The sequence below is a fragment of the Somniosus microcephalus genome, chromosome 16 (assembly GCF_052327205.1).
Source record: "Somniosus microcephalus isolate GS21.2 chromosome 16, FLI_Smic_1.0, whole genome shotgun sequence".
Lineage (NCBI taxonomy): Eukaryota > Metazoa > Chordata > Chondrichthyes > Squaliformes > Somniosidae > Somniosus > Somniosus microcephalus.
Genome location: NC_141002.1, coordinates 47,876,481 through 47,889,461, shown reverse-complemented (window position 1 = coordinate 47,889,461; position 12,981 = coordinate 47,876,481). Strand labels below are relative to the sequence as shown.

The 12,981-nt window shown below is 45.4% G+C and overlaps 1 protein-coding gene across 2 annotated transcripts in view; it reads right to left on the bottom strand.

The window, feature by feature from the left end:
- The window catches only part of LOC147106132 (cystine/glutamate transporter-like), an 86,810-nt gene that overhangs the window by 19,533 nt on the left and 54,296 nt on the right, over positions 1 to 12,981 (bottom strand). For both annotated transcript variants that reach the window (XM_086008943.1, XM_086008942.1), the window contains 3 exons: positions 6,366 to 6,410; positions 4,424 to 4,547; positions 2,345 to 2,448 (listed from right to left, as the gene is read on the bottom strand). In XM_086008943.1, the coding sequence (XP_085865069.1) occupies positions 2,345 to 2,448; positions 4,424 to 4,547; positions 6,366 to 6,410 (273 nt within the window). The remainder of the gene's footprint in view (positions 1 to 2,344; positions 2,449 to 4,423; positions 4,548 to 6,365; positions 6,411 to 12,981) is intronic.

Below are 12,981 nucleotides of genomic sequence, written 5' to 3'. Positions count from 1 at the left end.
AGATTCGGGTTAAGGTGAAGGGAGGGGGCACGAAGGGAGAAATGCATGCATGCAGCATGATTAGCTGGAAAGTGCAAAACACTTGTGGGGTGAGGGGGAAGTGGGATGTGAGAAGAAGGTGTAGGGATGAATATACCATTGTTGTCCCCAAGGGGGTCAACGTCACCGGTGACCACAGCGCCCACCACCTGGTGCCCAATAATTTGCAGCAATCGAGTCTCCAGCTCAGACAGTGGTTGGGTGTCGGCTTGTCCCCCGCCTGTGTGCTCCTGCTCCCTCCTGTTGTGAGCCACCTTGGCCTGTAAGAGAAAGGAAAGTGTGTGAGTGAATGTGGAGCAATGTGTCTGGGTGATGTGCCTAGTAGAATAGCTATGATTGTGTGCAAGGTGTGAGTGTTGGTAGGTAGAGATTGTTGGTGGGTGAGTGCTGGGGGTGTGGTGCTTTGGGCAGTGTGTGCAGACTGTGGTTCAGATGGTGGTATGTAGCATTTATTGAAGCATTGACTCACCCTGACCTCCCGAGTGAGGTTGTTAAATTTCTTCCTGCATTGTGTGTGGGTCCTGGGGACCACAGTGCTGCCCGAGACGTGCTGGGCGACCTCCCTCCACATGGTGCGGAACACCTGCGGCAAGGGCCTTCTGCCACTTGCCAGGTAGAGCACCGCCCTCCGTCTCTCCGCAGCGGACACCAACTCCTCCAATGCTTGGTCTGAAAATCTGTGGGCTCTCTCCCTGGGGCGTGGATCTGCCATGAGTACAGCTAGTTGAGTCGTCCGGCTCCTTGGGCTTGGCCTGCTCCTGCTTGCTGACACAGGTTCACAGGCTGAGAATGAGGTTATGCAGCATGAATGAACCTCCCCTTTAAGAACTGGAAAGAGCTGTTGGCAATGGTGACTTGCGATTGGACTGCACCTGATATTGGTTAGCACTTTGAGTATAACGCCACTGAGCTAGGCTGTTATCGCTTGATTTAGCGCTCCCATCCTTTCTTTGAACGATGACACTGAAGTTTGCATGCAGCGAGATTCATTCTAAATCTCAAACTTTTCCAAAGTTAGTGCCCATTCCTGGGCTATAATGAATTTCTCCCCCTGAGTCTCTAACCTCTATCTTGATGGTGTCAAAAGACTGAATAACTGTCAGAAACATGTGTCTTTTCCTAGACAATGAGCCGTCAATCAACTCTTACCACAAGCAACAGCCTGAGGCAGCTTCCTTCAGGGTGCTCAGCTGGAGACTTCCCTTCCAGCAATTAATTCCCCTTTTTGTCACAAATCCATCTTACAACTTGCTCCTGGACCTTTCACAGAGCCCACAGAAAGCACCTCCGGTACATGTCGAGGCATTTTGAACTATGAAAAACTATTTGGACACATATCCCATACGCCACAAGTGGAACCTACATTACGGCTTTGCTGCAATTGACGAAAGACTATAGCCATCACCATCTCCTCTCAATGCAGCCCTGAAGAACTTGGGGAGCTGCAGGACCCATCAAATGCAATAATGGATGTCTTCCTTGCTCAACTTTGTAAACTTTAAATATCAGAAACAATTTTGTTTCAGAATGTAGAATTTGAAGCTCAATTTTAATTAATAATGTATCCAATAATATCAAAAAGTAGCCACTGTTATTTGGTAACAGACGGGCTCAAATTGGCCTCTTTTAGGTGGTAAATTACTTGTTAGCATTTCCAGTGATGTTTGGCTGCAGTTATACTAGCTGTGATGCATAGTTGCTGCAGACTGCTGAGTCTGGCTGGCAGAGAAGGGCTTTTTGCAAGCATGCTTTGATGCATGTACAGAGCTCCTCTCCCTCAGTAACTAATCTTTAATGTTAGGAGAGCCTGGATGAGAGTATACTTTCTCCTAACTGAAAATATGTTACTTGTATTTCCCAGGAGATCCATTTGGCTATGTAAGCACTTTCACAATGCAGCTTTGCACTGGGCTGAAATGATACTGCAGGTACCAAAGTGTTTTTGGAGATGGTCTCGGGTTGCTTGGATGTTGTGCATTTGGGAGTCAGGTCTGGAGTTCTTCTGTTCTTTTTTGTGTCAATGTGCACATAAAACCACTTCATATTGATTTAAGAGTGCAATACAATTGTTTCTTTGTACTCCTTTACCTACCACTAGAAGCATTTATCAGTTTTTGATGGTGGAAAAGGGAAGAATGTAGGCGATTTCATCCCTTAAGCCAACTAGCAAGCTGATAAATGGTGAAACTCTGGATCTTAGTATAATTTAGCAGCCAGTTCCAGGGTTTTGTCTTCCACGTCTGGTGTAAAGGGAGCACTTTATTATGTCAGAGTCATCACTCAGCCCCACAATCCTCAATATTACCTGGAAGCAGCAAATAGCCCTCCAGTTATTGCCCCAATACAGGACAGTGCAACAAGAATTTGAATCACTGCGGAGAAGCCTTCCAGGGTCCGTTCGCCAAAGGTCTAATATAAAAAAAGAACAAAATCATTATTTGGAAACAGGGATTCCCCTCCATACAGATTCACTGAAATATTGATGAACAATCCACAGGCAGTATAATCATGAACGAATGGCCTGTTAGGAGGTTGCAGGTCAACACGAGTATCTGAATCTTGCAGAAACTTCTCTTTATAAGGACTAAAGTGTGAGAACAAGAACATTCTCATCTGGTTCATCCAGCTTATTTCAGACTGCACTAATGTCTTTAATGTAGAAAGTTGAAGGGTTTAGGAAGGCGGTTCCAAAGAGTAAGGCTGAGACAGCTGAACTAACAAGTGGGGCAAGGGGATGGCAGGATGTACAAAAGGCCAGAGTCAGAGGTCTATAGGCTATGGGAGGGGATATAAGGATGGAGGAGGTTACAGCGATTGGTTGAGATGAGGCTGTAGAGAAAAATTATGCCTCAAAATATGTTTTGGCTCAAGGCTTTTTTCAGTTTATGTCCTTTTTATTTTTTTATGTTCTTTCTCACACTTTTTGTCTTTTTAGAGAAATAGGGACTGAAAATTCATGGCCTTTCTGGTGCACTCCCACTGTAACTCTGGTGGGAGTGCAGCAGAAGGGCTGCAAGTTAGGCTGGGACCTGGAAATGACAGGTCCTAACCTTGCCCCAGAATTACCATCTGGTGGTGTGAGGAGAGCCTACAGCCACCTTAAACAAGGCCATGGATGCAGGAGGGGGCGGGCCAAGGTCGAACTCCCTATGTCAGAAATTCCTGTGTCCCTGACCTCTCAGAGGCCTGACAGAGCATTGGTGGCTGGTACACCAGGTGAAACCAGGCCGATCAGGCCACCAAGTGGCAGATGTGGGCCGACCTTGTGGTCCAGGTCACATCCCTGTCCTGGACAACAACAACAACTTGTATTTATATAGTGCCTTTAACATAGTAAAACGTCCCAAGGCGCTGCACAGGAGTATTTTAAGACACGCAAAAAAATTGACACTGATCCACATAAGGATAAATTAGGGCAGGTGACCAAAAGCTTGGTCAAAGAGGTAGGTTTTAAGGAGCGTCTTAAAGGAGGAAAGAGAGGTAGTGAAGCAGAGAGATTTAGGAAGGGAATTCCAGAGCTTAGGGCCAAGGCAACAGAAGGCACGGCCACCAAAGGTTGAGCGATTTATAATCAGGGATGCTCAAGAGGGTTGTGGGGCTGAAGGAGATTACAGAAATAGGAAGGGGCGAGGGCATGGAGGGATTTGAAAACAAGGATGAGAATTTTGAAATTGAGGCGCTGCTTAACCGGGAGCCAATGTAGGTAAGTGAACACAGAGGTGATGGGCGAACGGGACTTGGTGCAAGTTAGGACACGGGCAGCCGAGTTTTGGATGACCTCAAGTTTATGTAGGGTGGAATGTGGGAGGCCAGCAGGAGTGTGTTGGAATAGTCAAATCTGGAGGTAACAAAGGCATGGATGAGGGTTTCAGCAGCGGATGAGCTGAGGCAAGGGCAGAGATGGGCGATGTTACGGAGGTGGAAGTAGGCGGTCTTTGTTATGCTGCGGATATGTGGTCGGAAGCTCATTTCAGGGTCAAATAGGACACCAAGGTTGCGAAAAGTGTGGTTCAGCCTCACAGATATTAGGGAGAGGGATGGAGTCAGTGGCTAGGGAACAGAGTTTGTGGCGGGGACCGAAAACAATGGCTTCGGTTTTCCCAATATTTAATTGGAGAACATTTTTGGACCTCAGAAGAGGAAGGCCCATCATCTCAGTGAAATTTTTTTAGATAGCCTCCTTACAAAGGGGCGATGGGGGCAGCAGAATGGGTCAATTGGAACTCATATTGAGCTCTACATCTATCTAACATGGGGATACATCTTTCTTTCCCTGGTAATTACATGCCTAAACAAACTGGGTTCAAAATTCATAATAAAAATTGAACAGGAAGAAATAAAAGTAGGAGAAAAATAAATTTTATGAGTGTTCTTGGTTACCTACCACGGCTACTGCACTAGACGCTAGCACCTCATCTGCTGTCAATACAGTGTAGTAAGCCACATTTGCAAGCAGGTAGAGTATTGTAATAATTATCATAGAGGAGATAATTGCCAGAGGAATATTCCTACAAAAACACAATACATAACCTGAAACTGTTTGATACAATTAACTTTGCTTAAAATTCATTTGAAGGTATAAATGATTAATGGGGGTTTGATGATGTTTATGTTTGGTGTACTGCTGGGCAATGCCACATGGTGAGAGGAAGTATACACACGATTCGATAGATACTGAGATTAAGTATTTGCTTGGGACAGTGCCAAGCATCAGGTAGGTGACCTGCTCCATGCTGCTCTCTTCCATCCTCTGATCGTGAGAGAGTCATTGGATAATGGGGAGGTACCAGCAGATTGGAAACAAATAAACATGGTGCCTATATTCAGAAAGGGCAACAAATGAAACACCGGCAACTACAGACCCATAATCTTACTTTGATCCCTTGTCAAATAATGGAATCGATTATCAGATGTAGACATGAAGATTATCTGTACAATAATAACCTAGTAAACAGAAGTTAACATTAATTCAAAGAGGAAATGCCTGCCCGTCCAACATCCTTGACTTCTTGAGGAAGTGACATCCCAAGCGGACTGTGGTAGGCCCTGCCGTACCTAGACTTACAGAAGGCCATGGTGAAGTTCCACATGAAATGCTATCGTTTAGTTTTACAGCTGTAGGGGTCCAGGCAAGAAATTGGCTGAAGGGTAGAAAATATTGGATAGTTGTTGGACCAATTGCATCAGGGTGAGGCGGGGGGTAGAAGTACTGAGCACAAAGGTGAGGAACACACATGGAATGGGCTTACGGATAGAGTGATGGAGGCAAAACCCCTGCAATCATTTAACATATAATGAGATGCTGCAGTGAGAGGCACTGTAGCCTTCCTCATCCGTAATTATATTGTGACTGTACGGAGCTTTGGATTCGGTCACCTAATCACTCTTTGTCAGGAAATGGGGTGTAATACAGAGATAGAAGGGAGAAGAGCAGTTAAAAAAGGGGGCAGGAATAATTTTAAAAGGGAATAAAATCCACCATAAAAGAAGGATAAGAGAAAAAATAAAACAAACAGGTGCATGTTAGGGTTTGATTAACTACTGAGCCAACCCATTGGGAAGAAAGGGAAACCAACATTCACTTGTTTAAAGTGCATCTTCAGCACAAAAGCTCTGTCAAACATTTATCTGTGTGTGAGAGAGACGATCAGTGCATCACTTTCACCATGTATAATTCACAGCATGACTACATCAACGTGATGTACATCATTATGTTACATGGTTTCAAACAAAAAAAGGGTTTGGCAAACACTTATACTTGACAGCAGTGCCCCTTTAAAGCTATCCATCAATCAGGAGAATCCTGGTGAAGGAGTGTGAGGATGTCTGCTTATAATATTGCTTATCAGTATTTAGACCTTCTGAACTGGTACAGAGCTATACCCCCTGTTAACTACTGGCCCAGGAGTCTCATTAGAAAAGTTTAAGAATAAAGTAGCACTTTTCATGTTCTGGGGATGTCCCAAAACACTTCACCACCATCAACTTACTTTAGAAGTGTAGTCACTGTTGCTACAGAGGCAAATGTGGCAGTCAGTTTGTGCACAGCAAGATCCCACAGGCAACAAAATAGATACATTTGTTTTTGATGGTGTTTAGTTGAGGGGTAAATGTTGGCCAAGACACTTGAGAAATCCCCAGCTCTTCTTTGAATAATGGCATGGGGACATGTACACCCACCTAAATAGGCAGAATGGACCTCGGTTTAACGTTTTATCTGAAAGATAATGCAGCACTAGATTTAGTGCTCAAGTACATGGAGTGGGGTTTAAACCCATGGCCTTACTTATTTGCTTCTTAATTATTGACACAACTGCAAGGCATACCTTTCTGGGTTAATAATCTCCTCTGTGAAGAAGTTCATATAAAACCTGAAAGAAGAAATTCAGAATTGATTGCAATTTAAAGAAACATTAATATACAATAGTTGCAACTCACCATTCACACACATTCCAATGCCCCGCACCTATTGACAAACACTACTTGCACCTATTAACACACATCACTCGCATATTCCTCTCTGAGTTAACACACACCACTCCTATGTCTCCCACATATTAACACATGTTAAGCAACCTCCTTTCTCCTCTGATTCACAACAACATGTTTTGAGTAAGCACGAGACTTCGTAGTGGAGTATAGGGAACAGACTTTATTGATATTTACAGTGACGGTGATCAATCTTAGAGAGTGACTTTACCGGTTTCTGTATCTTTCGAGTACACTCTGAGATACTGTTAAAAACCATGATTCTTTATGCACCATATTTTAACTACATCAAAGGAAAATGTCAAAATGACATATCTATTTCCCAAATCCTCTGAAAACAGATTATCTATGTAAACAGTTTGAAATTGTTTACCTCGGAACCATTTCCCCAACACAAAACTTCCTGACGTAACATTTTCTAGCATCTTTGACCAATTCTTATCTGTATCTAATGGATACCTACTTCCCATGTTTATTACCCTAAAATGAAACATTTAACCATTCATGGGTGATGTCATCACTAACACTTATTTCCTTACTCAAGCACTTTACATTTCAGAAGACGAGCAATGCCTTTCCCTCAGACACTTCAATGTCATCCTGCTTATATCGGAAAGCCTGACAATGCATTCCTTTTACGACACTTCTAGGAAAACATGTTGCTTTAAGATACAAAGTAGTTCGGCTTTTTTAAAAATTTGTTTATGGGATCAGGGCATCACTGGCAATGCCAGCATTTATTGCACATATTAACACACACCACTCACATGTCTCTCACATATTAACACACACCACTCACACGTCTCTTGCATATTAACACACACCACTCACACATCTCTTGCATATTAACACACACCTCTTGCATATTAATACACACCACTCACACGTCTCACATATTAACACACACCATTCACACGTCTCACATATTAACACACACCACACACACGTCTCCCCATATTAACACACACCACTCACACGTCTCTCGCATATTAACACACACCACTCACACGTCTCACATATTAACACACACCATTCACACGTCTCACATATTAACACACACCACCGTCCCCCCCATATTAACACACACCATTCACACGTCTCTTGCATATTAACACACACTACTCACATGCTCCTCACATATTAACACACGCCACTCACACATCTCTCACATATTAACACACACCACTCACACATCTCTCGCATATTAACACACACCACTCACACGTCTCTCGCATATTAACACACACCACTCACACGTCTCTCGCATATTAACACACGCCACTCACACATCTCTTGCATATTAACACACGCCACTCACACATCTCTTGTATATTAACACACACCACTCACACATCTCTTGCATATTAACACACGACACTCACACGTCTCTCGCATATTAACACACACCACTCACATGTCTCTCGCATATTAACACATACCACTCACACGTCTCTCACATATTAACACACACCACTCACATGTCTCTCGCATATTAACACACGCCACTCACACGTCTCTCACATATTAACACACACCATTCACACGTCTCTCGCATATTAACACATGCCACTCACCCGTCTCACATATTAACACACATCATTCACATGTCTCTCGCATACTAACACACGCCACTCACACGTCACTCACATATTAACACACACCATTCACATATCACTCACATATTAACACACACCACTCACACGTCTCTCGTATATTAACACACACCACTCACACATCTCTCACATTAACACACACCACTCACACGTCTCTCACATATTAACACACACCATTCACATGTCTCTCCCATATTAACACACACCACTCACACGTCTCTCGCATATTAACACACTGTCATAAATCGCAACTTCTACGAGAAGTAACTCAGGAAGTACTACTGAACGGCCAGCTGAGGGCTCCGTCCGAGGAGTATAAATACTCGGGCGTGGGCCCAACTTGGCCAGAGACAATCTGGAAACAGGAAGCTAGTGACTACTAACTAGACCTCCATGTTTTGTTACAAGTCGATTAAAGCCTTGCTTTATGTACAACCAAGTGCGTAGTGAGTCTTTATTACGTCACACACCACTCACACGTCTCTCACATATTAACACACACCACTCACACATCTCTTGCATATTAACACAATCCACTCACATGTCCTTCACATAACATATCACTTGTATATACCTCACATGTTAACATACACCACTCGTACATCCCTCACTTTGTTAACACACTTTCACGTCCCTCGCTCTATCTATGCGGACCATTCGTAGATCCTTTGTTCATACATACCACTTGTACCCCTTTCCTCTGGTAATACACATGACTTGTTACAGTTCCGGTTTTTTCCCAACTGTTTTGAATTGTTTGATGATCGTTTCCGTAAACACATTGAATCTCTTACAAACTGAAACTTGTGTCATAATTCTTTGCCATGTATGGGTCGGTATACTCCAAGTTTAACAGTTGACTACCATTACAGTAAATTGCTTATTGTATATTGTAGATGCCCACCACATCTGTCTTCTGGATGACAGAAAAATATCATGCTATTGGACAGCTTTATACAGGCTAAACCATCATTCTGGGGTTAATGTGCCCTTTTCAGAAAGTTCCTTGTACAGGGTCTTGGACTGTAACCATTCGATCTTTCACATAGAATACAGAGCTAGCTAGGGGGCATTAATCAGGACTAAAGACAGAACAAATGGGAAACTGTTCAACCTCCGTTGCCTCCAGTCCAGATCCAAGGTCGTTCCATCCTCTGTCGTTGAATTACAGTATGCAGATGACGCTTGCGTCTGTGCACACTCGGAGGTCGAACTCTAAACCATCGTCAACACCTTCACCTAAGCGTACGAGAGCATGGGTCTTACACTAAACATCCGTAAAGTTCCTCTACCAACCTGCCCCGCCACACAGTACTGCCCCCCAATTATCAAAATCCACGACAAGGCCTTGGACAACGTGGACCACTTTCCATACCTCGGGAGCCTACTGTCAACAAAGGCAGACGTCGATGACTAAGTCCAACACTGCCTTCAGTGTGTCAGTGCAGCCTTCGGTCGCCTGAGGAAGAGAGTGTTTGAAGACCAGGACCTCAAACCCGGCACCAAGCTCATGGTCTACAGAGCAGCAGTGATACCCGCCCTGCTGTATGCCTCAGAGACATGGACCATGTACAGCAGGCACCTCAAAGCACTGGAGAGGTACCACCAACGCTGCCTCCGCAAGACCCTGCAAATCCATTGGCAGAATAGGCGCACCAACGTCAGTGTTCTCGCTCAGGCCAACATCCCCAGCATCGAAGCTTTGACCACGCTCGATCAGCTTCGATGGACGGGTCACATCGTCCGCATGCCCGATACGAGACACCCAAAACAAGCATTCTACTCAGAGCTCCGACATGGCAAGCGAGCCCCAGGTGGGCAGAGGAAACACTTCAAGGACACCCTCAAAGCCTCCTTGAAAAAGTGTAACATCCCCACCGACTCCTGGGAATCCTTGGCCCAACACCGCACAAAGTGGAGGAGAAGCATCCGGGAAGGCGCCGGACACCTCGAGTCTCTTCGCCGGGAGCAAGCAGGAGCCAAGCACAAGCAGCGCAAGGAGCGCACGTCAACCCAAGCACCCCACCCGCCCCTTCAACCACCATCTGCCCCACCTGTGACAGAGACTGTAGGTCCCGCATTGGACTCATCAGTCACCTGTGAACTCATTTTTTATGTGGAAGCAAGTCATCCTCGGTTCCGAGGGACTGCCTAAGAAGAAGAAGAAATATTGGCCAGGACACTGGGGGAAATACTCTCCTGTTCTTCTTCGAAATAGTCCCATGGGATATTTTACATCCACCTGAGAGAGCGGTAAGTATGTGAAGCTCACTTAATGGCCCTGATTTTAACCCAATGCGCTCCACGGGAATGGGCAAGTGAGTGGTTAAAATATGAAAAATCTACTCACTGCCCCATTCCCGCCAGGAAGCCAGAACCACCATTTTAACTGTCCAACTGAAACATGCGCTGAAGGCACCCATCGGAAACAGTTGGGTCTCATAAATAAATGTGATAATTTTGACAGCAAGTCGTTCCCACGCGACTTTCCCAATGTCGGATCTGTCAGCGCTGAGCAGACCCGACAGCCAGCGGCGGGTGACCCAATTCAAGTAATTAGTGACTATTTAGAGCCACTTAAGAATGATTCTCATCTTACCTTTTGCATTTGACAGCTCGCCCATGCATTTGACAGCTCGCCCACGGGATCCACAATGGTTGTGGACCACGTCTGTCAATCTGAGGCAGAAGTTCAGTGGACACTGAATTAGCTGATGAGTTGACAGCTTCAAATGTAAAGTAAAAGTTCCCACCTTAAAGAGAAATCTTCCCTCAGCCACAAGCTGTTCCCCACTGCATTTCCACAACAGATTCGCCATGCTGCAAGTCTTTATACAAGTCTCCATCCAGTCTGACCTCATTACCTCTCTCACCATTGACAGATCAGTTCGGTCATCTCTACTTCACCTGCCATTTATTCCATCAGCGTGGTGCCCTTTATACTCTCTCACCTTGGTCTTCAGAATCCCACCACGATCAGCCCCAACACCAGCAGCACCAGGCACACCAGCAGCACCAACAAAAACACCAACCTTCTCCGCAATCAACTGATGCTGCGCAGGACACAGGGCATCAGCACCCGACCACATTACTGCCCGGGAGGCCAGAGATGGCCTCACCATGGCCAGATTTACTTCACTTGATGCTGTACACCCTGGCTGCCACATGATGCACCAGGTTGGCACCACCCCATACCAGCACCATAAAGCATCCCTACAATGCCCAAGCCATTCCTTTCACACGCATCACCAGTGTGGGGGGTACTGTTATGTCTTACCATTCACTGCCACTCACTAAGCCACTTCCAAAGGTGCACACAAATCTGACCAAGAACACAAAGTGTTGAAAATAAAGGTTTCAATATTTGACACCACATTAACAGAAACTTTACATGAACATTGCATAAAACACCCAAGTGCCTACCCTTGTGTGTTGTTAGTTGGTATGATTGCACTAGGATGAGGGTGAGTGTGAGGGGTGGCTAGTGAGATGGGGGATGTGATAATGTAGATAGAGAGGGATGGGTGGAGATGCAAGGTAAGTTGGTGTGAGTAAGGATTGCAGGAATAGGGTAGGGAAGGTAGAGTGATGGGGATGTGATGAGAGGCACAGTAGAATGAGGTTGAGTGTAGCTTTGTACTAATGTTTCGTAGTCTACTGAGATCATTGAGACATTTGTGGCACTGCACCCAGGTCCTCCTGACCACATCCCTGTTTGTGCCCTGCTCTGCAATGTGCAACCAGGCTGTGTTGCTCTCCTGGGGAGGTCTCTTTCACCCATGGAAAGGGATGAAAACCTCCCTGCGTGTTGTCACTCCCTCCATGCCTTTGTGCAGCCATTGTCAGTGTTTGCAGCACCTCAATGCTGTAGAACACTGACAGCACAAATGTCAAAATAAATGTGCGCATGGTCCCTTTAAGGAAACCGGCTGATGATGCATCATCAAATGACGTCACCAGACCTGCTTCCTTAATTGGCTGGGAAACGCGCTGGGCGGGCTTAACGAGCCCAACCAAGGGAAATTTATTTCACAGAGTGGGATCGGGACCCACCACCGATGTCGCCCGCCCCGGTCAGAACCCCGGCCTCTCTATCTTCTCTATCAAATCCTTTTATCATCTGAAACTCCTCTATCAGAGCACCCTCAATCTTCTAAATTCAAGGGGATACAACCCAACTATATGCAACGTGAACTCATAATTTAACCATTTAAGCCCTGGTATAATTCTGGTGAATCTGCATTGTACCTCCTCCAAGGCCAATATCTGCTTACTGAGGAGCGGAGCCTAAAAGTGAACACAATGCTCCAGACGGGGTCTCATTCAGTGCATCATGCACCTCCTCACTCTTTTACTTATCCCAAACTCCATTCACACACACACCACTTGTACACCCCTTACTCCATTCACACACACCACTTGTACACCCCTCACTCCATTCACACACACCACTTGTACACCCCTCACTCCATTCACACACACACCACTTGTACACCCCTCACTCCATTCACACACACCACTTGTACACCCCTCACTCCATTCACACACACACCATTTGTACACCTCTCACTCCATTCACACACACCACTTGTACAACTCTCACTCCATTCACACACACCACTTGTACACCCCTCACTCCATTCACACACACCACTTGTACACCTCTCACTCCATTCACACACACCACTTCTACACCCCTCACTCCATTCACACACACCACTTGTACACCTCTCACTCCATTCACACACACCACTTGTACGCCTCTCACTCCATTCACACACACCACTTGTACACCGCTCACTCCATTCACACACACCACTTCTACACCCCTCACTCCATT